Genomic DNA, 27,987 nt, shown 5'->3' on the forward strand with positions numbered 1-27,987 from the left:
GGAAGCTGCACAGAGGAGTGCATAGGTTCTTAACAGCTAATTAATTTTTTTTTCCTTTTGAAGACAGGCCTTGAATTCCTGATTCTCCTGTCTCAGCTTGTGAGTACTGGGATTGCACATTACCAAACAGGGCTTAACAAACTGCTTAGAAAGAACATCTGCGTCCTTATGGGGCTTCTACTGAAGTACATTTTGTGATTAGTATTGTACACATACACTTACATCCATGTGGGCATTTAGAACTTTCTATGTATAAAAAAAACCCCAAAAAACAAATAACAAAAAAAGTCTGGTAAATAGGTGCTCATTTAAATGGGAAATCCCCATTTTAGAGGGCCTATGCAAGAATTGCAATCTCAACTAAAAGAAAGTAAACATTGTATGGAAATATTGGACTGTGTCTACATATTTCTTGGCAAGATGAATGAAAGCACATATTTGTCTTCAGTTAGATTTTATTCATGGGACTGCTCATGTGGTTGTGAACTGAAATGGATTAGCCTCTTGGCTTCAGTTCCTTACAAAGTATATGTAAGTCCTGCCTTACAGAGCTATGGTGAAGTATGTGTTGCTTTGGGACCATGGTGTTCAGCCCGGATCTGTTGTTCTCACATGCCTTATGTTGCAATTCCTGGGCTTATTGTTACACCTACTGTTACTAATGGTGATGTTTTTAGTTTTGATGTTGATAGTTTTTTTAAAGCAAAAACTAGTGTATTTTAAATTTTTCAAACTTATGTGAAGGGATTATGAAGTTTAGGAGGAATATTAAACAACAAAAAGGCGTTCAAATTGCCACATTGATTCTTCCGCCCAACAGTGTAGTTTCTTCCAACCCTATTTACCCAAAGCACTGATTCTGGTGTGGAAAGCTGTGGGTTAACCGTTAACGGATTCTGTTCAACGATGAACAAGAGGAGGAAAACGAATCCTCCCACAGTAAGGCTTAAAAATCTAATGGTCAAGACAACAATTGGCTAGAGGACATTACATACAAAGTTACACATCCAAAATGTTCAGTTCCTTAGTGACAGTGTGGGTGGCTCTGAAAAGAGCCTTTACCGTTTTGTTTTAAATGACTTATTTTCCCTTGGCCTTGTGGTGGCTCTCGATCTTCATGGGCAGCAGCCTGGATGTTGGTCAGGATGCCGCCCTGCGCAATGGTCAAGCGCGGCCCAGCACCTTGTTGAGCTCCTCCTCCTCATTGCGGATGGTCAGCTGCAGGTGGCCCGGCGTGATGCTGCTTCTTGTCATGGGCCTGCGTTGTCAGCCCGCTCCAAGATCTCGGCCGTCAGGTACTCCAGCACGGCCGCCAGGTACAAACGGGGGACTCGAGCACCGCCGCCAGGTAGACCCGGGCAGCGGTGCCCACCCGCTCCGAGTAGTTGCCCTTGCGGAGGAGCTGGTGCACGTGGCCCACAGGGAACTGCAGGCCGGCCCAGGAGGAACGGGTCTTGGCCTTGGCGCGAGCCTTGCCGCCCTGCTTGCTGGGTCCAGACATCCTCGAGACCAAACAGCCGTTAACCGATGTTGACAGTTTTTATTAAGGATGACGATGATACTACTTACTCTTCTCTGACTGAAAGAGAAGGGAAGCAAACAACCCTTCCATGCTTCTGTTGACTCTGAGACCTATTTCTGTAGTTCATAGACAGCTTTGCTTCGCACATTCTGGTGTACATAATCGGATTGGGAGAAAGCTGATGCTCACAGCTTGGAGCCCTCCTAGGTTGGGCAGAGTTGGAAGACGGGAAGTGAAAAGTATTAGAAACTCCACTTGCTTCTCTAGCAGGTGGGTGATGATAACTGGGATGTTTGTAGATGAACAAACCAAGCAGGTACACTATCTAAGCTCTGGTTACTGAAGTGAGATCTTGGTTGGTTGGCCATTGGGTGTTTATCCTTCAGGGTGGTAGCGCAGGTTGGGGGAGGAAGGACCACGATGTCCAGTTCTTATCCATCATGGTGGGTATGGTACCCACAGCAGTCAAAACCTGGGTCTGTGCAGGCTCTTAATTACTAATTTAGCCAACAAGGACCTCTACTCCATGTCATAGTTCCCCTCCCACTCTCCCAGGATATCTCGAAGGCCCTTTATTCCTGAGGGGAGTCTATCTCCTGTTTTAATTCCTTCTTCCAGAGAGGGATCCCTGATGGGAACAGTCAATCTGCTTTTTGCTGCCTGGACACAACAGAAAAGGCTAGTGGTTGGGAAGGTGGATGGAGAGACCCATGGTAGAAACTGGGAGCTATTTTCATGCGTTTTTCATTTGTAAAGCCATCAAGTTTAATTTGCCCAAATCTAGAAGAGAGGAAGTGAGTTGTTAGTTTGATAATGCAATGGGCAATGTGGATTTAAGAATAACAAGTCACCGGCAGGGAAGGGAGGAGCCAACTCAACCAAAGGACCAGTTGAGATACGGAGTGAGAGGCCTTTTCCTTGTTAGTCTTATACCTGTTGCTGTAATGTAAGAAGAGCTAACTAGGAACTTGCTATCCCACTTTCTATAGATTATGAAATAAGATAGAAATCTACCATGAGGGGGGCTGGAGAGATGGCTCAGGGGTTAAAAGCACTGGCTGCTCTTCCAGAGGTTGTGAGTTCAATTCCCTACAACCACATGATTGTTCACATCCATCTGTAATGAGATCTAGAGTCTTCTTCTGGTGTACAGGCATACTATATATGTAATAAATGAATACATCTTAAAAAAAATCTACCATGAGAAGGATCCAGGAGATGATAATCAGATAAGTGAGTCAACTAGAACCTGGCTAATTCAGCTAATTATGTTCTTAATTGTTGTCATTATGTAACTGAAATATAATAAAATTGACAAACTTATAGTTAGTTGGACCACAATACAAGTCGCCAACATCAGGAATGAAAAGAGGTATCACTACAGATCAGCAGACATTGAGGATAAGGCATAGTTTTTAGTCTGTTCAGGCTGCTTTAACAAAATGGCTATAATCTAGGTAATTTGTAAACAATAGAAATTATAATTCTCGAGGCTGGGAATTCCAAGATGAAGGCATCAGTAGGTCCAGCCATAATACCATGATAGTCTGTTCCTTAAAAACAGTGCCTTCTTGCTGTGTCCACACTGTGGAAGAAGCCAGCAAGCTCCCGAAATCTGTTTTTATAAAGGTACTAACCCTGTCCATAGAGCAGAGCCCTCCCAATTCACTATGAAGTCTCTACTACCTGGGTACTAATACCAAAGAGAGTACAAGAAAACTGCAAACTAATATGCCTTATGATTATACACATATCAAGCTGTTTTTGTTCATTTTTGAACTTACACAAACTTTTTCTAAAACTTATGTGGCAAAGCATATGCATAATGGAACAGAATGAAGGCAGGAATAGATACTTCCAATATTCTCAAAACTATTACTAAGAGCCGGGTGGTGGTGGTGCAAGCCTTTAATCCCAGCACTTGGGAGGCAGAGGCAGGCAGATCTCTGTGAGTTCGAGGCCAGCCTGGGCTACAGAGTGAATTCCAGGAAAGGCACAAAGCTACACAGAGAAACTCTGTCTCCAAAAACCAAAAACTAAAAACAAACAAACAAACAAACAAAAAACTATTACTACATAAAAGCTTGCAGTAGGAGCTGGAGAGATGGCTCAGGGGTTAAGAGCACTGGATGCTCTCCCAGAGGTCCCGAGTTCAATTCCCAGCAACCACGTGGTGGCTCACAACCAACTGTAATGACATCTGGTGCCTTCTTCTGCCCTATAGGGATACATGCAGGCAGAACTCTGTATACGTAATAAATAAATCTTAAAAAAAAAAAAGGGGACTGGAGAGGTGGCTCAGAGGTTAAGAGCACTGGCTGCTCTTCCAGAGGTCCAGAGGTACTGGCTCACAATCACCTGTAATGAGATCTGGCACCCTCTTGTCCTGCAGGGATACGTGCAGACGGAACACTGTACACATAATAAATAAATCTTTAAAAAAAAAAAGCTTGTGGTAGATGAGAACAATGCAGACTAACAGAGGAGTTCATCCTCACAGTGCAAGACTGGCTCTGGATTTGAAAGTTATTATAATCTATCCCATCCACAGACTTTATCGTTATACGCAGAAAGCACTTAACAAAACTTCCATGATGTTATGAGTAAAGGGGTAATTCTTTACTTAGAAAGGGCATATGCAAATAACTTAGCATAACTGATGGTGAAGATTCATTGCTGTCTCCTGTTATCGCCATTACTGAATATTACACTAGAAACTCCAAGTAACTGTAACTAGGGAGAAAGAAAAGTGAAATTTGCCAGAAATTTTTAGCAAGGTTTTTTTGTTTGTTTGTTTGGCTGGTTGGTCTGAGGGGGTAAGAAACAGTCTAACTTTGTAACCCAGGCTGGCTATTAACTCAAAATGCCACACCAGTCCCATGTCCTGGGCTAACAGGCATGTGTTACAATGTTTGGCCCATCAAGGTGGGTTGTTTTGTTTGTTTGTTTTGGTAAACTTAGATACACTTACTCTACAGTTTTTATGGCAAAGCATAAGGCTTCACTAAGACTATTTTGAAAAATAAAAAACAAGAGGATGAATGCTCCCTAGTGTTCTTATTCTGTAGTTATAATGATCAGAAAAGTGTGGCACTGGAACAGAACGGAAGCAGGAATAGACCCACAAAGGAACTTCAAACAGATTTTTTTTTTAAGATGCAAAAAGCTATTCAATGGAGATAGGCTAAGCTTCTCAACAAATGGTGCTAGAGCAGTTTACATCTATCATATAAAAGGCATTTGATTTTTGTCCCTGGTTGCTGGCACAGAGCTAAATCTTGGAGTTTCTTGGTAAGAGTGTCATTTGTTCATTAGGAACCCCTTTCAACTACACTTTATGTAGACAGAAGACTCAGGATAGAGTCCCTAGATTTCATCAGTAAAGGGCCTGGTCACCAGAGTATTAACGGATGAAAACTTGAAGTCCTTTCAGCTTCAAAACAGAAACAAACAAACAAAACCCCCATTGGTTTGGCAAGAGTGTGTGTGCTGGTGGGGTGGTCCGCCATCTTTCTCTCTCCCATTCATACCTTGACCACCATTTTGATTTCATTGGGCTGTGCCTGACTTTTTATCCTTCACAGTAAACCAGTTATCAGAGGCAAAGTGTGTTTCTGTTCTGTGAACTATTCTAGCAAATTGAGGGATGGGGACATAGCCTGGCAAAGTGTGAGTATTGGTGTTTTAAGGTGGAACCAAGCCCTTAGTTTGTTTAATTGCATTAGTTCTGAGTAGTGTCAGAACTGGATGGGAATATGGATACCTAGTTAGCTTTGGAGAGATGGTTGGTGTTGGGAAGGTGAGTTGTCAGAAGAAAAGATCCCAACATCCATGGTTGGGGTGTGGGGATGAACTTCAATATAAATTTCACAATGTATAAAAATAACTCAAAATTGATGATGACTTAAATATAACAGGTAAAACTATAAAACATTCAGGAAAAATATAGGAGCAAACATTCAAGACTTAGGACTCAGCATAAAGTTGTTAAACTTGATACTAAGAACATGGTCCATAAAAGGATATATTCATGAATTACATATCTAATTTAAAATCCTTTGGTAAGGGCATGGTAAGGACATAAAAAGCAATATACTGGGAGAAAGGGTTTGCAGACTCTTATAAGACAATTTATAAGTAAAAATATATAAAGATCTCTTGAAACTAGAAAATTGGTGAGACACATGAACAGATACTTAAGAGGATATATGGATGGCAAATAACTTTGAAAATATGCTCAACCATATTGGCCATTAGGGAAATGGAAAGAAACTAAACCACAATATCATCATACTCAGAACAGCTAGCTAAGACTGACAACAAATACTGGCAAGATTGCAGAAAAATGGATTCATACATACCCTGGTGGTGGGAGTGTAAAATGGCACAGCTCTGGAAAAGGATATGGCAGATTTCATTGGTTTATTTAGTTTTTAACATGAAGCATATGCTTACTTTATGCAGAGCAACTGCATCATGGATATCTATCTTCTTTCAAAAGTGAGTAATGTTCACACAAAAACCTGAACATGGATTTTCACAGCGTTTTTTAAATATCAAAAGTTTGGAGGCAAGCCTAAAGCCCAACTGGTGAATGTTTAAACTTGTATATTATTGAATTCTAAACAATAACGAGGAACAAACTATTTACACATATTAATGGATCTCAAAGGAATTATGTACAGTGAAAGAGTATGTCAAAAGGCCATAGGTTTACATTTATATGAAATCTGTAGGGACAAATCTGCACTGAGGGACCGCACATCAGGGGTCATAGATGATGGAGGGTGTGATTGTTAAAATGGAGGAGTGAACCATTTTGATTGTGACAGAACTTAAAATGGTCAGAATGGAAAAAGAAATGAAATCTATTCAGTGCTAAGTTGTTCAGCTACACATTTCAAAAACCATTCCAGACAACCAAAATGACATTCAGAAGCTCTGCTGTGGAAAGCAGCTTCCTTCCCATCTCTGCAGGAGTCTAGCCCCAACTTCTTTGGTTGCTCAGTGTAGCGATAGCAAGGATTTGGCAAGGTGTTTGAAATCAGTTTGCTCTCTGGAACTTTAACTGTTTTCACCCAGTCAGTGTCTCTGATGTCAGTGCCTTCGCTCCATCCCTCAATCCCTGCCTCAGAGTGTTTCTCCTACAGTGGGTATTTAACTCTGTTTCTCCTACAGTGGGTATTTAACTCTGTTTCTCCTACAGTGGGTATTTAACTCTGTTTCTCCTACAGTGGGTATTTAACTCTGTTTGCCCATACTGGGTGTGCTACTTGTCTCTTGACTGCGCAGGATCTCGAGTCCCCAATTAGTGCTGGGTCCCTATTTTTGTGTCTGTAGGTCTCCTCATTTCAGTTTCTCTGTGTCTCACCTCTGGATTTCTAGACTCCGTCTCCACTCTCTTTGGGTCTCATGGTGCCGTGTTTTTGTTTCTTAAGCTAGTATTTTCCGGTCTTAGTCTCCGCCTCTCAGGTTCTGGTGGTCCTAGACTTTTTTTTTTCCTTCAGGTTTCTGTTTGTTTACTCCGTTGTCATGGCATCGGAAGTGACGCAGGCGCACGTGGCGGCGAAGCGGAGCCAGCCTTCCCTCTGATAGACTGGCGATGCTGTCAGAGCAGCTTCGCCCCGCCCAGGTCTGGCGAACGGCCCCGCGGCGTGCTGGGGGTCGCGGTTTCCGGCGCTGCAGGCCGCGCACGCGTACTGCAGTGGGCCGCCATCACCTCTCCGTGTTCGAGACTGCGGGAGCCCGTGGGGCATCGCTGCGCAGCAGGTGGGTCGGGGCTCCCGGCGCTCTTCTACGTGGGACGGTAGGCGTTCGGCTAGTGTAGAGGGACCGGCGGAGGGATGGCCTGCCTTGTGTGGGCTGGGCCAGGAGCAGAGACCTTGGGTCCCACCTTGGGAGTGTGGCCCCAGGTGCTGTGCCCTGGAGGGGATGTGGCAAGGCACTTGCATGGGGATGTGGCAAGGCACTTGCATGGGGATGTGGCCTCGGGCAGTGGTGCTTGAATTTGGGGCGGAGAGGGTAGGACTGATGGTTCCCACGTGTGGAAATGTGAAGTAGGCTTTAAGGCTTTTGGGTTGGGGGTGTGGCTCTGGAACGCTGTAGGCGAACTTAGCGACGCGAGGTGCAGAGTGCGGGGCGGGCATGGTGTGTGGCAGGATCGGGGGGTGTGGTTCTAATGTGCCACGTGTGGGATTGTGGCTCGGAAATGCAGTTCGCTTGTGTTGTGTTGGGAAGGGCTATCTGGGGGACACGTGGGCTGGGCTAGGGTTAGGGGTGTGGTTTTTACATGTGCGGTGGACAGAGGGCGCAGTGCCACAGCTGCTTAGATGTAGATTAGGGTAGAGTCCACGGGACCCTTCAGGGTGGCAGACTGCAGCAGAGGAAGGGACGAGAGTGTGGGTGGACGCCACTATGTGCAGGTTCTGGTAGGGATGGGAAGTCCACAGAGGGAAAGATGAAAGTTGAGTATGTATAAAGGCCAGGGGAGGGCTTGGGGATCCCTGTTTTGTGTCCTGGAGAGGCAGGATTGAAGGTATTTGTAGGTACATCGGGCGGGCGGGATGAGTATGGGAAAGTTGGGGAGGGGGGCGGTTCTGGGAGAGAATCCACTAGACTGAGGGGTAACAACGGGCTTTAGAGTGCAGGGATCCTCTCTGTTAAGGGGGCAGAGGACACTTCTGAGCCTCTGTCCAGGAGCTCCATTTATGACAGAGGGGTGTCTCTTAGGTGCTGTCCTGACCTGGAGGGTTTGAATAGAAAAGATTAGTTTTCCTAGTGTTACCTATGAAGGGGCAGGTAAAGGGGTGCTGAGGGTTGGCTTTTACATAGAACAATTCTAAGGTCATAGAAGTCCTTCCTACCTTGTGTCCAGAGTCTACTTGTTAGTGTTTTGTCCCTTTCCTTGCCTCTTGCTTTATTTATTTATTTATTTATTTATTTATTTATTTATTTTGGTTTTTTGAGACAGGGTTTCTCTTTGTAACCACCCTGGTTGGCTGTCCTGGAACGCCTTGTGTAGCCCAGGCTGGCCTCCAACTCACAGAGATCCACCTGCCTCTGCCTCCCAAGTGCTGGGATTAAAGGCGAGCGCCACCACCTCAGGCGCCTCTTGCTTCGTATTCCACCACTGCCTCCATGACCAATCCTCTCCTCTTAGACCTGTCTTATGTTGGTTTGTATCTGCCCAGTTTTTTGGAGGCCACATTGGATGCTACAAGGTCATTCTTCCACATTGCAATAATGTCCTATGGAAGTTCCCTTTGCTGCTCTAGAGCCTGAACAGGGCCCCATATTTCAGTGAGCCCTGTTTCTCCTGATGTTTGGGTCTGTGATCTTGAGGCTTTTTTTTTTTTTAAACCCAGGCCAGTTTATTTAGGACATCTGTTTGACTCTGTGTGACCTTATATGAAAATATAAAATATAACCTTGGCAGGGGTCACAGAAAGCAACTATTTAATAATGATCCCTGTGTGTACTTTTGTATTCTTTTAAAGGTACAGAGGTGAGTAGTCACCATCAAGACAACCTCAAGGGCTTACACTGTTATCCAAGGCCTTACATTAGCTACCTTTGTTCTAAGAGAATGAATGAGAGAATGTTTTTAAATTTGAGGTAGGGAGGGAATCCAAAGTTTAGCAGGTTTTGGAAACCAGAAATTTATTTTTAAAGTAGTTGAACTTGACAAGAAGAATCATTAGAATATTAAGTGGTTGAAACACAGGTTTTAAAAAAAATGTCAGGATGAAGTGACCAGAAAATGCAGATAGGGATGGATGATGACAAGATGGAGCCAGACAGAGAGCTCTTACCTGACACCTGTAAGGCAAACAGGCAGTTTACCCACTCTCAGAGATAAAGAAGTTATAAGAAAATGCTAAGCTGTATTGGGTGGGTGTTGTGATCTGAGGATCCTCAGTGTAGATAAAGGAATGGGTGCTGCCATTGTAGGTGGTAAGGGTGAGGTTGTCCCTGTAGCTGGGGTGTTCTTTTTCTCCATTTATCCTTCAAATAGGTCCTAAACTTGACCCCAGGTAGATGGGTATGAGATTCTTATTGGCTATTAGGCATATATAACATGCCCTTCAACAAAGAAATATAAAAGGCATAGTGAACAAATACATAAGCCCAAACTGCTGGGCCCATAGTGGCCTGTCTATAAATAAACCTGCTCTCCTAGCTCAGATTTCAATGTGGGAGACAGACAGTATGCAGATATAAAGTAGTATGAAGTAGTATGATCAAGTGTGTGTGAGAGGACATGCAGGGCATATGGACTTTGAGGAACCACTTCAGAATCCAGCCCTGTAAGAAGTGAGAATGGTGCTTGTAGGGTAAGCTGGATTAGGTAGGGAGACAGTGGTCATGTTGTTGATGGTGTTAGCTATGGTCATGGAAAGATTTTATTTTGAATCCCTCAAAATTGTTTGTAGAAGAAAAAATGCTTTCTTTGTGTGTGTGTGTGTTTTTTTTTTTTTTTAGGTTTCTTTATTTCAAGTATGGCAGTGTTTTGCCTTCATGTCTGTGGCACATGCATGCCTGGTGAACTCAGAGGTCAGAAGAAGGCATCAGATGCCCTGGAACTGTGATTACAGATGGTTGTGAGCCACCATGTAGGTGCTGGGAATCCAGTCTGGGTCCTCTGCAAGAGCAACAAGTGTTCTTAACTACTGAGCCATCTCCCCAGCCCTGAGTTTTAATTGTTTTCATGGGAAGACCTTTTTATTTTGGAGAACTAAAGTCCTAATAATACATACTTAGATGTTAAACTGACATTGTATTTTGGGGATAAATCCAGTCTGTTGTGATGTGACCTACATCATATATACAATATACCTAGTAAGAATGAATTTACTGATATTGTATGGTATATTCATCTAGGTTTATAATTGAAAATTGTCCTGAAAATTTTCATATTCATATTCATGATAAAAAATCCTATTATTACCATCTTATATAAAGTTGCCCTTCCCTATTCTTACTTTAATTTTTATCTGTATAAGTAAAAAGCTGGAATTCCACTGACAGTAGTGAGCAGGTTGCTTAGAAATAATTCTGTATGAGACCTGGGTATTGTGGGTACATGGTTGTGCTCAGACACCCTCCTTCATTCTCCTTTGCCTGAATGTGCTATGGCTGAGGCCTTACTATGTGGGCATTTGTTTTGTTGATGTCTTCTGCTTTTCCTCAGGTCCTGGTATTGCTGACCTCTCCTGGGTACCTCGTTATCCTTGCTGTCTCCGCTGAGTTCTTGGCTAGACACAGTTGCATTTCTGTGGAGGCCTGCGAAGATGCTGCCTTTGGAGAGGGCACTGGCCTCCCCCAGAAGCTCCCTACCCCACCGAGAACCACCTACTTTGCAGTCAGAAGATAGATCCCAACAGGAAGAGCCCAGCCAGCAGGAAGAACCCAACGAGAGGGAAGTACTCATTAAACAACAAGAACCAAGCCAGCAGGAGGAACCCAGGAGGCGGGATGAACCCATCCAGGAAGAAGAACCCATTCAGCTGCTAGAACCTAGTCAGAGGGATGAGCCCAACCAGGGAGAGGGATCCAGTCTGCAGGATAGTCCTCCCAACCAGAGGGAAGAACTCAGTGAGCAGCAAGAACCCAGTCAGCGGGATGAGCCTAGTCAGGAGGAAGAACCTGGCCAGAAGGATGTACCCATGCAGCAGGAAGAACCTATGCAGCAGGATGAGCCTCACCAGTGGGAAGAACCCATGCAGCAAGATGAACCCATGCAGCAAGATGAACCCATGCAGCAGGAGGAGCCCATGCAGCAGGAAGAACCCATTCAGCAGAACAAACCCATCCAACAGGAAGAACTCATCCACCAGGAGCCAGTTCAGCAGGAAAAGCCCACCCAACGGGAAAAACTCATCCAGCAGGAGGAACTTATCCAACAGGAAGAACTCATTCAGCAGGAGGAACTTCTCCAACAGGAAGAACTCATTCAGCAGGAGGAACTCATCCAACAGGAAGAACTCATCCAGCAAGAGCCAATTCAGCAGGATAAGCCTACCCAACAGGAAGAACTGAACCATCAGGAAGAATCCATTCAGCAGGATAAGTCAATCCCACAGGAAGAACTCATCCAACAGGAGGAGCCCATCTACCAGGATGCTTCCATCCAACAAGAACTTATCCAGCAGGAGGAGCCCATTCAGCAGGAACTGATTCAGCAGGAGTCTATTCAGCAAGATAAGTCCATCCAAAAGGACGAATTCATTCAGCAGGAGGAGCCCATTCAGCATGATGCTTCCATCCAACAGGAACTCATCCAGCAAGAGGAGCCCATTCAGCAGGAACTGATCCAGCAAGAGTCTATTCAGCAGGCTAAGTCCATCCAAATGGAAGAATTCATTCAGCAAGAGAAGCCCATCCAGCAGGTAGGGCCCAGCAAACAGGAGGAACCCAACCAGCAGGAGGAATCCAGCCAACAGGAGGAACCCAGCCAACAGGAAGAACCCAGCCAACAGGAAGAACCCAGCCAACAGGAAGAACCTAGTCAGCAGGAAGAACTCAGCCAACAGGAAGAACCCAGCCAACAGGAAGAACCTAGCCAACAGGAAGAACCTAGTCAGCAGGAAGAACTCAGCCAACAGGAAGAACCCAGCCAACAGGAAGAACCCAGCCAACAGGAAGAACCTAGTCAGCAGGAAGAACTCAGCCAACAGGAAGAACCCAGCCAACAGGAAGAACCCAGCCAACAGGAAGAACCTAGTCAGCAGGAAGAACTCAGCCAACAGGAAGAGCCTAGCCAACAGGATCAACCCAACCAACAGGAAGAATCCAGCCAACAGAAGGAAACAGAAACCATCACTGAGAGATCTGCTGCTGACCTTGAGTTTTCCCGCTTGCGCTTTCGGGAGTTTGTCTACCAGGAGGCAGCTGGGCCTCACCAGACTCTGGCCAGACTTCATGAGCTATGCCGCCAGTGGCTGCGGCCCGAGGCCTGCTCCAAAGAGCAGATCCTGGAACTGCTGGTTCTGGAGCAGTTCCTGGGCATCTTGCCAGACAGGGTTCGTCCCTGGGTGGTAGCCCAGTATCCTGAGAACTGCAAGAAGGCTGCCTCCCTGGTGGAGGGTCTCTCTGACATCCTGGAGGAGCCAGGTGAGGCTGCCACCCCAGAAGAAAGCATGCCTTAGAGGAGACGGGCAGGAGGTCCTGGAAGGATTGGAATCTGCACATAAGAGTTCAGACCCCAGCCGTGGCTTTCCTGAGAGTGTAGTCACCCCATGTGTTAAGGGGCGCAGAAACAACCGTCCCTGAGCTGGTAAGGGAACTCCTCAGTCACCAGGGATCTGAGCCCCCACCTCTCTGCCCAGTGGCATCTCCATGAGCTTGCCTCATGGACTAGGACAGCTGCCTTGGGTTCCTGACCTCACATTTGCTTTCCAGATGTTAGGAAGGAGGAGAAATGGAGGGCAATCAAAGGCAGGTACCAGGCTCTTAAAAACTAGGTAAATATTCTGGGTGCATTGGTAGCTGGAGGTTTCCTCCATGTCTAAGGGTGGGGCCTGAGAGATGGGTGGTGATGGTGTCTGGGAGCCTAAGGCTTTGGGTCATACTTTGGGTCCATACCTGGCACATTGTATGATTGTTATGCTGTATGGTTGTTAGCATGTGTCTCAGCCTATTGGAATCACTATTGCCTTGATTGTACACAGGAATGATGTTGTGTTCCCCGGGTGGGTCATCATCTTCATTCAGCGAGGGAGACTATGAGAGGTGTCGTGAGCCCTTGCTGCTACCTCGTGGGTTGTTGAGTCCCAGCAGAAACCTAAGACCTAGGGACATCCTTGTACGCCGTGATACTTGTAAGTAGCAGCAGTCCTCTAGCCTCGGCTGGCCTTTATTGAGGCGATGGAAGGGGGTCTGTGGTTGGGGAAGGGAGGATGTGGTAGGGGCAGCATGAAAGCCAGGGGGAGATCAGGTAGCAAGGCATGGATGTCTACTGTAGTTGGGACTTGTTTCTGTAGATCATTGCGTATGGTAGATGTGTTATTTTTATTTTTTGCTCAATTTGTCTTGCAAATTTTGTCAGCCTTACATGGTTATCAACCAAGAAATAATTTCATTGTAGATATAGTTCAATGACAGCATAGGAGGATGCCCATTAGCAGCATGAGGCTCTGAGTTAAAACCTCAGTACTGCCCCCAAATTTTTTTTCTCCTTACTCCATCTTGGAGGATGTCCTGTCATGTCTTTCTCCATATCACACATGTACAGAAGGTCTGTAGGACCATGGTGTACTTGTGCCCTCTCATTTGTTATTCAAATAGGGCAGCTGTGGTCAAACTTTTGGCTCCTCAGCTGCTCAGCATTCCATATACTCAGCCTTTCTGTTTTGCTTTTTAAAAATGGGCTACAGTAGCATGGCCTTACTGTGGGCACTCTGGCATGTGTGGCATGGTTTTCTAACAACCACTGGATGGAGGGCATGTACACTTTAACATTCATGTGATTATCCAAAACCTTTGTGATACATTTAAAGCCAGCATGGGAGGGTGCCCAATTGCCCTGTGTGGTGTTTAACATTTCTACCAAACTAGTTGGCACAAAAAAGTCCTTCGTGATCTGAATTGGCATTTCTAGGGTCACTGATGAGCTTCAATGTCTGTTTTTTTTTTTTTTTTGCTTCAAGACAGGATTTCTCTGTGTAGCCCTGGTTACTCTGGCCCTCACTCTGTAGACCAGGCTGGCTTCAAACTCAAGAGATCTTCCTGCCTCTGTCTCCTGAGTGCTGGGATTAAAGGTGTCTGCTGCTGCCACCACCACCCGGCTGTCTCTAATTTTTATTTTTGTGTCCACCCTGCTCTTGTCAATTGCAGACAAGTGCAGTGTTCACTGAGCTTTGGGACCTGTGACATGTACAGGGGGAAGCCTTTCTAAATTTGTCTTGGGGCCTATGTGGGAGGTAGTGGGATATGCTTAGTTTGGAGATACACAGCCACTGAAAACTTGTCTCCTCAGCTCCCCTTCTTCCAGCCTGGCCTACTCTGGAATCTGTGCACCCGGATGAAGAGCATACAGAAGGAGAAAAGAATGAAGAGGCCAACCCTGCCACAGCTGAGACAAAGGTGGGTAAAGGAGCCACTGCTGGCCCTGGGAGGCTGATCTCATCAGGCCACTCACATGGACTTTCCCTTCTGACTGTTGCTCCTTCTCTCAATATTAATACTCTGTCACAGCAAAGGATTTGGAACCCATACATCTATAATGCTTTGGCTAAGAAAGCTGCCCTTTTGGAAACTCAAGGGTAGAACCTAAGGAAGGGCATTGCTTCAGTATAACTTGGGTTGGGTCAGAGCTACTGTTTGAGAAACCATCATCATTTCCACAGGAGCCTCTACAGTCAGAATGGGACCACCTGGACCCCAGAGAGGATAACCTGACCAGTTACAGCAAGCTTCTCCTGTGGGGTGAGACCCACCTCCCACTGGCTCACGTTCTACCCTGCATCTTCTTCCAGAACTGTTGGCATGGAAGATTCTGACCCTGTCCCAGGAACTGTAGTTGGGATACCAAGGGTGATTTAAGTTGTTTGGAGCAGAACATGTTTTTGAATTAGGATTTGTTTGCCAAGTTTTCCACTTGTCCTGTTCTACACTTTTGAGTTCTATCTGGACTCAGGCGCTTTGTTTGCAGCCTTGGCCTATGAGAACTGAAGTGTTTAGATTCAGAAAGGCCTTCTGGCTCCAACACTCTAGCATTCCCACCTTGTTGGTGCAGAGCTGTGCCTGTGGAATGATCTTTTACTGAAGTTCTTTATAGGGAGGCTCATATGTAGACTCTTGAGGCCTTTTTTTAGTTCTAATTCTGTATTTTAGTTTTATTAGTACTGAGGATTGATCCAAGATCTCACAAATGCTTGGCATGTGCCCTGCTACTGAGCCCATTTTATGCTATGTGTTCAACTTTGCTCTCTGTACATTCCCCATTTCCTATCTGCTCATAGGCAGCCTCTAGCCTCACATAAGATCTTCTTCTTTGCCTCTGCTACCTTCGTTAGAAACCTCAGCTTTCCAGGGGCTCTGACTAGAGGTTAGCTTTGGTGGTGGTGGTGTTGGGGGATGGGGGTGGGCGGATGGATAGGAATTGTCCTAACGCAGAGAAAAAGGTAGTTGCAGTCTGGGTCCCAGAGACCCAATAGGACATGAAGCCTCTTAGCTTTGTTTGTGCTTCTACTTTTTTTTTCTCTAAACCTCAGGGTGTCAGTTTTTCCAGGCTGGTCCATCCTCCACGCTGGAGACGGAGGAACCAGAGGAACCTTGTGCGGTGGAAGAACTGCCAGGAGGCAGCCTCCCAGGTGAGGTCAAATTAGGTGGTTATAGATAGGGCCTCGTGGGGGGATAAAGGGTACAAACTCTCTTTTAAGGCTGATGGGGCTCCTCACACTTTGATTAGCCTTATTTTCCTATCCACTGTGTCGGGACAAAATACCACTTGATTATTTCTTGCTGCACACTGAACTTCTCTAAAACATGTCACCCAAAAGACTATACATTTGTGATCTGTCAACTGACTGAGCTCAACTAGCCCTTCTACTCCTTTTTGGTGATGCTGAGGGTCACACACAAAGCCACTGCCATCCAGAGGCCTATCTAGGGCTCAAATGTCCCAGTGGTCTCCCAGACACGGTCCGGATGACTGACACTGGCTCTCCATGGAGCTCAGTTGAGGCTGTGGACCTCAGTTTTTCTTGTTACCTCTCCAAAGGGCTGGCTTTGGCTTTCTCACAGATGCTGCTGGGTTTCATGGGGAGAATCCCAGAGGGTAAGCACATATCACACCTCTGCATGTTACACGTGCATGCCACTGTTCCATTGGCCATGGTTGACTCCAGGGCCAAGCCAGAGACTATGGTGGTTCATTGAGGGCCATGGGTATAACTGGACGACTTACCAAGACTCATTTGGTACTTACTGGTGACAGACATGTCCCCTGAACCCTCTCATAGTTCTTTGTACCCTCCGTTGCCAAGTCACCTCAGTCAGAAAAGCTGCTTCAGATCTTAATTCACCACAGCAGGAAGGAGGCTCCTCCTCACCATTTGAATTTCTGAACAGTATAGAGTCACGTGGCCACCTTGACCTCCAAATACCCTAGGCATAATGCTCAGTAGTGAGCTCAGCAGACATTCCGACTGTTAAAGAAGGGCATGCAGATTGGGAGGGGGAAGAACAGATAATGGGTCTTGTGAGGCTTGTGATACTAAACTCAGCTGCTATATGATGTCTGAGTTGTAAAGAGGGTTAGGCTGTGCATGTCACTGCTCTTACCTGATGCTATTTAACCTATGCTCAGCCCTTTGGGCTTCACACTTTATTTATTGTGATTTATTTATTCTTGATTTCTGCTCAAGTCAGTTTCTGTCTCAGAGCCTGGGAAATAGGACTGCTCACATTTTGACTTTGTTTCAGATAGCATCGGGCAGCAGGAAAGCAAAGGAAATGTGTGCGAGGAAGTCTCCATGGGGAAGACAGTGATGGAGAGGCTTTTGAGGGATGTTCCTGTTAGCCCTGCAATAGATACTGCCCAGGAGGAGGAACAGCAACCTCAGAAGGCTCTGGATGCTGAGGATGAGGATCCTGCCAGTTCCCAGAGGCAGTCAGTCATCCAGCAGTCAGCCCAGGACAAGGATACCCCACATCAAGGCACTGGGACAAAGAGGCGTCATCCAGATGACGAGGATGAAGAGGACCCTGAGTGTCCTTCCAGCTCCAGCAGCTACAAAGTGCCGTCTGATGCCGGGAAGGTGCTTCATGTGTATGGCCATGATTCTGGGCAGGACCCAGGAACTTCTGCTGCAGGATGTCCTGCAACTGATGAGTTTGATGCATCCCAAGGGAAGCCCTACACATGTAGTGAATGTGGAGAGGCCTTTGCATGGATCTCGAACCTCCTGGAGCATCACAAGAGCCACAACACTGAGACATGCTAGGTGAGCTAGGACTGCTAGGAACCCTTCCTGTTCAGCTTGGGTGTGGTCTAGCATAAGAGTCACATACAAAAAAAGAAAAGCCACACCCAGAGCCCCTGTCTGCCACAAAAAAAGCTTGAGAGGATTGACAGTTCCTAGTGTGGGTGGTTTTCCCTATACAACCTCAGGTGTAAGGATGAGCAACTCTGCTGTGAGTATCCTGTGACATGACAGTGATCTTAAGGCTCATGTGTGATAGTGGCTTCCTGTGGTATCTATGGGCATATCTGTATCTCTTTCTGGATGCTAATGTGCTGAAAGCAACTGGAAATGGGCATGGCCGCAAGAAGCCCTCATCTTAGAAATACACCTTAGGCTATGTCCTATCCTGTAAGCCATCAGCCGTGAGGGAAAACTCCATTTCTGCAGTCTCTTAATACCACACACACTCTGGTCATATGACATGGTACAAAGTGTTGAGCTGCCTTAAAGTATTTGATCTGTTAGCGCTTTCTTGAGCCCCCCTTGCCTCAGTTGCTTCTCCTTGAGCTCCCTGTTTGTTCACACATAATTCTTGTCATCTGTTTGGCCTTTCTGTAAATAGGTGATGTCAAGTTTACTTCTGAATCCTCAAGAACAAAAACTGTGAGTTCAAGCCACATGTCTCTTAATATATGGAGTCACTTACAAAGATCACACACACACAAAAAAAATGCTGATTTTGGACTCTGAGTTTCAGCCCATTAGTGAATTGTGAAATCCAGTAGTGGATGGCCACTGGCATTACAAAGCAATGCAATAGAATAAAGTAGGTCAGAACGCATCATGTAGTAAAGGCAAGTATTGTTTTGTGAAACTTCTCAGCTGTGTATCTGAGACCTGGCTATCATGTTAAATGTATTTATTAGGGGGTATGATCAAAACAGGTTTAAAAATACTAACAAAGGTTGAAGAAATGATCTGTATCTGAGCTAAGAGAACCAAACGTGGCCTACATAGGTGATCTTGTGGTTTTGCTTTAATTTCAGATTACAGCATTGTTTCTGTTGCCTTACCATAAATTTAATTGCCCTGCAGATACAGAAAGGTGTCTCTTTCTGTCAATGTTTGAAGAGGCAATTTGTGTAACCCCCAAATCAGAGGCTTACCATAATAAAGTATTTATTTATTCATTCATTTTATAGTTCGTTGTTTTGTAATTGTGGAGCTGCTTCCTTGAGTGTTAGTGACAGAGACATTCTCCTCCATGCAGTGAGTCTGAGATCCAGATACCATCCCTGCTGTAGCTTTCTTTATATGGGATTCTTGGAACATGTGGAGAAAAGCCTGTTCCCTTTACTTGGGAGAAGACTCAAATCATTTCACTCACAAAGCCTTAGAGCAGTGGTTCTCAGTCTGTGGGTTATGAGCCCTTTGGGGGTCACATATCAGATATCCTATACATACATTTACATTATAATTCATAACAGCAAAATTAGTTATGAAGTAGCAACAAAATACTTTGATGGTTGGGAGTCACTATAATATGAGAACTGTATGAAAGGGTAGCAGTGTTAGGGAGGTTGAGAACCACTGCCTTAAAGAGAACTGATCAGATGGCCTCATCACCTATAAGGATCCTCACACTTCCTATTTAGGTGCTTCCCTCTGCTAAGCTGAACTAAATTTTCTTCTGGTAAAACAGTCTAATTTTGTTTTCCTAACTCCACTGTAAGTACAGACCTATCAGCCTGTTTTCTTCTGTTATCATTGAGAGCTTTTCCTGTGCTACATCCTAGTACTCAATCTCTTCAGTTTCTTTTGTGTAAATGAACCAGTGGGAGGTCTGTGTCTCCCTATTCTAAAGTTGAAAGGCAGGAAAGGCACAAAAATAAAAGAGTATAAAGGATATACGTGAACTCCTTACCCAGACCTGCTGTGACTAACATTCTACTCAATGTGCCCATGTGTACATACTTCCTCCGTCTGGAGGGTGTGCAATGCCCATGTGCTTCCTGTTGTGATACCTGATTTGCTCACCTGTTTGGGGTGTTTAAGCAATATGTGAGAAGATGCTTTTCCATAAGGTAAGTATCCTGCTCTTAATCAAAATTCTAGCCCCGAATTTATGATTCATTGACAATTGCCTAAATCAAGTCCTTACCATGAAATTTACAGTGATTCTCCCTCCATGTTTATCAGTTGTTTCCAGCATTCACAAGCTCACTCTTCTGTTACTGGGATGGACCATGGATTTCTGAAGCAGTATACGTTTTTCAGGTAGATTTAAGTCCAAGAGCCCATTAAGCCACTTAAACTGGTCTTTCCTACACATCTATCTGTAGCCACTCAAGAAGAAGCAGGGAAAGGATGAGTCATTTAACAAAGGAGGTCAGAACAGCTGAACAAAGGACCAGAATTGCTGTGTCCAGTAAGGTGGGTACATGTGTCTGGTTAGCACCTGAAATGTAGCTCCAATGAACTGATGGGCTGCAAGTGACTAGCGCATTAGATTTCAAAGATAGTTTTGTATGTTGGAATGGTAACATGGAGCATAAAGGGGTAAACATGAAAGTAACTGCACCTGCTTTTTGAGGAGTTTTGTAGTTACACAGGTTTGGATTTTTGCTTATTTTTTTGTGGTGGTTTTTTGAGATAGGGTCTTACAGCTCAACCTTGCCTCAAATTTGCAAAGTAACTGAGGATGACCTTGAATTTCTGATCCTCCTGTCTTGATCTCCCAAGTGCTAGGATTATACACCAACAACTAGGCTAGTTTTGCTATTTAAAGTAAATTTTATATTTTTGAGGCAAAGTCTCTTGCTATATATAGCTCATGGTGGCCTTGATTTTGTGATTCTTCTGCCTCTGCTTTCTCGGTGCTGGGATTATAGATGTTTATTAAATGCCAGCCCTTGACACAGGTGTATATAGGTGTGTGTGTGTGTGTGTGTGTGTGTGTGTGTGTGTGTGTGTGGTAGTTACATTTAGAACAACTTTTAAGCTAGCATACAGAATAATGGGTTTTACTGCAACATCTTCACTCACATGTATCATGGGTAGCTCAGTTTTTTTTTTTTTTTTTTTTCTTCTGTTTGGGAGATCAAATCCTGGGCCTTGTGGTAGATGCTAGGCAAGCATCCATGCACACCACTGAGCTACATTTCCAACCCTTACAGTTTTTGAGACAGGGTCTCAAAAACCATATAACCCAAGCTGGCCTTAAATGTGGCAGTACTCCAGTCTCAGCTTCCTTAATGCTGGGATTACAGGTGTCACCACCTTCTACATTTAAAACTTTCACTTCTGTGGCAGCATTCCCACTGGGCTACACCTGGCCTGGCTCCAGAGTGTTAGCACCTAGCCCTGATCCATGTTTTGTTTAGCAGACACCCTTTGACTCTCTTGCTGCCCTATGTGAATCTTGTCTGAGAGTTTCCCAAAGATACAAAGTCTATGCAAAACTTTGTTTGGCAAACCTGGAAAACTGTGGTACCTGATGAATCAAGAAATTTGCACTGGGCATTGTATTTTTGGAAGCTTCTTTCAGGTTGTTTTGAGCATATGGAAATCAGCTGGCTAAAGTGTAAATATGGAGAAAAATAAAAATGCCCTGGATGAATGGAAAGTGCTTCAGTTCTTAGAGGCTGAATCCCCTTGAAGCCAAGAAAGGCTAGATTCATTCTTAAGGTGCCTATGAGTCTTCACTCAATGGACTCACGTGAGTCCACACACCCACACTACACAATAATTCCAAAAAGGCATCCCACAAGCAAACCAAAGAACAATGTTGGAAGACTAAAACATGTCTCATTCCAAGAGAAACTTCAGAATAGTTAGAAATTTGTTATCTTAGCACAGTGATTACTAAATTAAATCATCTGATGTAAACACTACTGATGAGAAACTTTAGAATAGTTAGAAATTTATACCCTAGCACCATTATTACAAAATAAAATCAGCCGGGCGGTGGTGGCACATGCCTTTAATCCCAGCACTCGGGAGGCAGAGGCAGGCGGATCTCTGTGAGTTTGAGGCCAGCCTGGTCTCCAAAGCGAGTTCCAGGAAAGGCGCAAAGCTACACAGAGAAACCCTGTCTCGAAAAACAAAAACAAAAAAATGCCAACAAAACAAACAAACAAAAAAACCACAGAAACAAAATAAAATCATCTGATAAAAACACTATTGATAGTTGAGGACCCAAACCAGCCAATATTCTTTCTAACAAATTATGATAAGTCACCATTTACAGGTTGTGGTTTTCAGAAAACTATTTGTGGATTTGGGGTTCAATGAAATATTGTGGACTTTCAAGTTAAATATAAAAATGAAGTGTTGAAGCTAAATATTGAAAGGAGCTTTCAGGTGGGTGGTGGTGGCACACACCTTTAAATCCAGCACTCAGGAGGCAGGGGCAGGTGGACCTCTGTGAGTTCGAGGCCAGCCTGGTCTACAGAGTGAGTTCCAGGACAAGCTCAAAGCTACACAGACAGAAAAATAAAAAAAAAAAAACAACCCCCCCCAAAAAAAAAAAAAAACCCAAGAGCTTTCAAGTTGAATATAAAAGTGACGGGAGCCATAAGCCTAAGCGACCCTTGACACACATGCTGCCATATTTGGGCTTCTCTCCTCCTCTTTTCTTAGATCTAGGCCTTGCTTAAGTCTCCATAGCACCAGAACCTCTTCTCAGAAATTGGGTGACTGTGCTGCAATTAGGCAAGAGTAGATAGATAATCCACATAGCAACGTTCCCTGCTAGCTGAACAACCCATGATTAAAGTCCCCTCCCTGCTTGTAGCCCCCCTTGCCCCTGCCTATATATGCCTTAAGAGGAAAATAAAATTTTGGAGCTTGATCTGACATCCTGTCTTGCTCTCATTCTTTGTGTCTCTCGTCCCTCTCATTCGCCGGCCCTCCCTTCAGGTCCCCGTTGAAGACTGTGCTGGCTGGGGCATAAAAGCAAAAGTTCACCACATGTAGTGACATACTCCCAGCAATTAGGAGACAGAAGCAGGGGCACCAAGAGTTCAAGGCCAGCCTAAGCCACACAGCTAAGTTCAAGGCTAGTGTGGGCTACCTGAGACCCTGTCTATAAACCAAATGTGAAAATAGTAACAAAAACAAAAGGTTACTGGACATTGAGATAAACAGATCACTGAAAAACTACTTCAGGAAAGAATTAGTTTGTTCATGAGATGGTAGCTTAACAACTGAATAAATCTTCCCCTTTTTCGTAAAACAGCAGTATCTGCATTTCTAATACCCATGTATTTTGCAGTAAAATTTGAGAACAGAGTGGCACCTAAGAATCTGAGGCTCCATGTAAGTAGTTCTATGTCTGAAATCTTCTCATACAAAGCTTTTGAATCCTATTGCACATTACTTAACTTATTGTAAAATTATTAAGATATCTAGCTTAATTTCTGTTTTTAGTAGGCTGATATTTTGGAATATAGAACTGAAATCTGGGGCACTGCTGATAAGGGTTTACCCTTATCAATTTATTTAAAAAATCAGCTGTGTGCTGAGACAGTCAAGTATTCATAGAAATTCCATGAAGATGCTATTTATTTTTGAAACACTTTGCTGTTGTATTTTCTGGGACTATCAGAGTCAACTTGACCTATTCTGAAGCACCACTTCAAGAGTATCATGTGCAATAATAACAAATTCTGAGGTCATTTAGTTCTTTTAAATTTCTTACCACTTTGAACAGCTCTGATTTGAAATATGGTAAATCCTTGAACACAAATGAAGACAAAAATTATCACAGATCTGTACTTGTTCAATTTCTTCTTTGTTTTTTTTTTTTTTTTTTTTTTTGGTTTTTCGAGACAGGGTTTCTCTGTGTAGCTTTGCGCCTTTCCTGGGACTCACTTGGTAGCCCAGGCTGGCCTCGAACTCACAGAGATCCTCCTGGCTCTGCCTCCCGAGTGCTGGGATTAAAGACGTGCGCCACCACCGCCCGGCTCAATTTCTTCTTTGTAGATACTAGAATACATTAATGAACATTCAAGGTTGATGGATTTGTGTTGATGGTGTCCACGTTTTCTTACTGTTTAGATCCAGGAATGACTTGGAGCTTGATGGTCACTGTCATTTCTGATACCTCTGAGGAGAGTGTGGTACATGACAACTTTATGTATATTTATGTTCTCATGAGAATGACAGTGGTAAGTCTAGTACTGGATGGATTGGCTTAAGACGTCCCCATGTGGAGTAGGTATGAGTTCTCTGGTGATCGGTAAGAGAAGAGCTGTGTGTGAAGGCTTTGTCACAGTCCTTGTATGGTTTCTCTCCTATGGATCCTCTGGTGCTGAGTAAGATTGGGTGCTCTAATTGAAGGCCTTGCCACAATCCTGATACTCATAAGGCTTTTTCCCCAGTGTGTGTCCTATCATACTGGCTGAGTGATGAGCTGTGGCTGAAGGATTTCCCACATTCATTGCACCCATACGGCTTTTCTTTGGTGTGAATCCTCTGCTGTTCTATGAGAAAGAAATTCTGGCTGAAGGCTCTACACTCACTACATTCAGAGAGCTTCTCTCCTGTGTGGCTCCTCTGAGGCTAAATGAGGGAAGCAAGCTATCTTTTCCCCATTGTGAGTTTTCTGATATTCTGTTAGAGTTGAGCTGTGGCTGAAGGCCTTGCCACAGTCATTGCATTCATAGGGCTTTTCTCCTGTGTGAAGGCTTTCTCCCACTCACAGCCTCCATAAGGCTTCTCTTGAGTATGGATTTGATGGTGTTTGGTCAGGGATGAGCTATGGCTCAAGGCCTTGCCAAATTCCCAATGACAGGGCTTCTCTCCATTGTGGGTTCGTAGGTGCTGGGTGAGGTGGATAATTTGATGATCCATAACTCACTGCACTCATAGGGCTTGTCAACTGTGTGAGTCTGCTCATGCTGGTTGAAGGAGGAGCTGAAGCTGAAGGATTTCCCACATTTACTACACTCATATGGCTTCTCACCTTTGTGAGTTCTCTGGTGCTGGATCAGTGGGGCAATCTGGTTGCAGGCCCTTCCACACTAAGAATATTAGTACGGTTTCTCATTGGTGTTGATTGTTTATGGTGTTTGGTTAGTGCTTAACCGTTTCATATTCACAGCATGAATAAAGTCTTCCTTCTACTGTGTGTATTTGGTGATGTTCAATGAGTGCTGAACTGTGACTAAAGTCCTTTAGAAATTTCTGGCATTTGTAGAGTTTCTTTTTTGTATTAGTTTTTGATTGATCATTTGAGTCCAGCTTCTCCCTTTCCATGTGTTCTCCACATGTGAGGGGGCCTTGCTTTTCAAAAGTCATTGGTTGAGCTGAGAGATCAGTGCTCAGACTCAAGTTTTCCTCAGCCCCATTCTCTTTCTTCTAAGTGGGTATTTTCACAGGAATGAAAATCACTTGCTCCACTTACCTCTCACACCTGCGTTCTCAGGGACCTACAATGTTCTTATTCTTGAAGTGCCATACACCACTCCCAGTTTTCCCATCAGAAAAACTACTATTGGATAGTTTTCCAGAGATCCTTTGTTTTGGATCTGAAAATCTGTTTTCTTGTCTGATTTCTAAATCTGAAAGAAACAAGAAATGGTTCCAAGAGAAAAGAGTTTGTGTGGCACGTAGCTTGAGTTTGTGTATGTGTGTGAAACTGATAATTTTGATAAGTTTAGTGCATGAGTTTAAAAATAGCTTTTATGGGGGCTGGAGGGATGGCTTGGTGGTTAAAAATACTTGTTCTTGCAGAGGACCTAGGTTTAATTTTCTACATGTCAGCCCACAACCATCTATAACTACAGTTCCAGGGAATCCAATGCCCTCTTCTAATCTCTGTAGGCACCAGGCATGCATTGGGACACAGACATACATGCATGCAAGCAAAATACATACATAAAATAAAATTTAAATTTATATATTTATATAGATTTTAGCTAGAATGGAGGCACATACTTGTCTTGTATGCAAGAAGCTGAAGCAGTAGGATTGAATGTACTGAAAATCTTTGGGTGGTGGCACACCCCTTTAATCCCTGTTTTCAGGATGCAAAGGCAGGTGAATCTTTTGAATTTGAGGTCAGCCTGGTCTACAGAGAGAGTTCCAGGATGACCAGGGCTACAAACAGAAACCTGTCTCAAAAACAAAAACAAAGAACAACAACAACAACAACAACATCAACAACAATAGAAGTATTGCAAGTCTGAGGCCAGCTTGGACTATATAAGAAGACACCTAAAAGTAACAGAAAAATTTAACTGTTCTGCGAACCCAGAAAGAAACAGGATCCCTACAGGCCAGAGATTCTGTCCACCTGGGCAACAACTGTACCCCAGCCACAGTAAGCGCTTGGCAGACATACTACATGAGCAGGACAATATTTCTTATCATTCTTGAAAACTGGTAAAGGATCACTGTTCAAACAACTAAACTACTCATTTTCTTAGCACTTACCACAATCTATTCCTTTTCTTAGCACTTACCAAAATCTGTAATTTTATGTTACTTTATGTTTTGTGTGACCTCCTCCCTGACCAAGCATTAGTTCTGCAAAGATGGTAACTCAGTTTCACTCATATCAAAATTGGTGTATGGGTGCCAGGATACAGCTCAGTGGTAGAGGACTTGCCTAGGATGTGTGTGGCCCAGCACCCGTGTTATGTGTTCACAACTACATGTAACTCTAGCTTCAGAGGATCTGATATTCTGTTCCCGACTCAGCTAGCATCTGTACACATGACACACATTTAGACAGATACATATACTTAAATAAACTGAAACACAACCCAGGTTTTCTGCAAGGACAGTAAGTGCTCTTAACCACTGAGCCATCTCTCAAGTCCCTCCTTTGCCCTTTCTGCCATATGATGATGCAGCAAGGTGCCATCAATAATGAATGGGCCCTCACAAGACACTGAATCTATTGGTACTTTGCTTTTGGAATCCCCAGCCTCCAGAACTGAGAGTAATACATCTCTACTGTTTATAACTGACTCACTCTATTTTGTTACAGCAGCCCAAAGAGACCATAAAGATGGCGGTGCAAAGAGTAAGAGGGCTCCTGAGAACACAAAGGATGACCCAGGTCTACCCTGAGATTTGACAACCACAGGGCTATCTCACTCACCTTGTGTTTCTCTGCTTCTGGTATTTTCAGGTTAGGTCTGTGACTTACTCAAATTTATTCTATTTGATATTCCCTACAATTAAATAATCAAGTTCCTGAAGTTCAAGTCCAGGTATTTGCTTTTAAATGTAAGCCCTACACCTGTTTTTAATTCAGGAGAACTCGAGTCCACAATGTAAGCGAAGCATCAGGAATAAGGAGGCAGTCTTACTAAGAGAGACCAAAAGTCTGCATCATCACAGTATGGGAAGATTCCAGTTGCCCCAACTCCTCCTTGGTAAAATATACAACCAAACCCTAAAAGGTCACTTGTTCCTGAAACCACGAGTGTCCTTAGCTGAGCCAGTCTAGACTTATTTCTGGTGGGGCAGCTGATTAACAGGAACGTTAAACAGGCTAGAAGGGTTCTCTCCAGTTGAGGTGAAGGTCAGATTTTCCTGTGGAGTCTAGGTGACCTCCTGGAATATGTAAATAGGCAACAGTACCTTAGGCTATAAGGTCATTTCCAACAATTTAGATGAAGAACATCTTTTAAAAGTTTATTTTTATTCTGTATATGTGAGTCAATTGGTGTGTGTGTGTGTGTGTGTGTGTGTGTGTGTGTGTGTGTCTGTCTGTCTGTCTGTCTTTGCCTGCAAGAAGGCAGAGACATCAGATTTCCCTGGAGCTAGAGTTACAGGTGGTTAGGTGTCAGCTGATGTCCATACTGAGAATCCAACTTGGGTCCTCTACATGTGCTGCTAACCACCGAGCCATGAAATAAAACGGTGTTTGGGAATTAACAAAAAAGTGGCAAAGAATTATGGGCAAGTTAGGGTCCACCAGAAACTGCACTCCTGGAGGTACCCTTACAGCAGCTGTATCTGGGCAGTGAAAAAGGGAATATCTGCAAAAACTGTCAGGTGGACACCTGTGGGGCCAAAGTTATTCATGGATATTCTTATCTGAAATGCTTGGAACCAGAAGTGTTTCAGATTTCAGGGATTTTTGAAGTTTGGAATTTTTGCATAGATTTTTTTTTTGGCTTAAAATGTGCAAAAGTTTTAGACTCTCAGATTAAGGATGCTTCAACCTCTATGCTTAATCTAATGAAACAAAATCCTTGGTGCAGGGTAGGGGAGGGGGGCAGGTTGAGAAAACATAATCCAGGTGCTGGAGTGGTGGCTCAGTAAAGAGCACTTACTGCTTTTGTAAAGAACCTAGGTTCAGTTCCAGCACCTATGTGGCAGCTCCTAGCCATCTGTAACTCCAGTTCTAGTTGATCCTATGCCCTCTTCTGACTTCTTTGAGCACCTGGCATGCACATGGTGCATATACATACTTGTGTAAAAAAACACTCATACACATACCTGGGGAAAAAGCCATAGTCCCAGCAACAAATGCTGGGGTAGATGTGGGAAAAAGGGAGCACTAATTCACGCTGTGGGAGTACAACCTGGTACAGT

The 27,987-nt window shown here is 44.2% G+C and overlaps 1 protein-coding gene and 1 pseudogene across 1 annotated transcript; one reads left to right on the plus strand and one right to left on the minus strand.

Annotated features, from left to right (window-relative positions):
* Positions 1-1,080: 1,080 nt before the first annotated feature.
* On the minus strand, positions 1,081-5,064 carry LOC131904188 (histone H2A type 1-C-like; annotated as a pseudogene).
* A 1,872-nt stretch (positions 5,065-6,936) lies between these two features.
* On the plus strand, positions 6,937-26,518 carry Zscan18 (zinc finger and SCAN domain containing 18). Its single transcript, XM_059255211.1, is given in 9 exon segments — positions 6,937-7,291; positions 10,713-11,364; positions 11,629-12,634; positions 13,192-13,341; positions 14,499-14,605; positions 14,869-14,947; positions 15,736-15,834; positions 16,949-17,469; positions 26,429-26,518. Coding segments are annotated over 8 exon segments (2,604 nt in total). The 5' UTR covers positions 6,937-7,291; positions 10,713-10,812.
* Positions 26,519-27,987: the final 1,469 nt, after the last annotated feature.

Source organism: Peromyscus eremicus, chromosome 1 (assembly GCF_949786415.1).
Source record: "Peromyscus eremicus chromosome 1, PerEre_H2_v1, whole genome shotgun sequence".
Lineage (NCBI taxonomy): Eukaryota > Metazoa > Chordata > Mammalia > Rodentia > Cricetidae > Peromyscus > Peromyscus eremicus.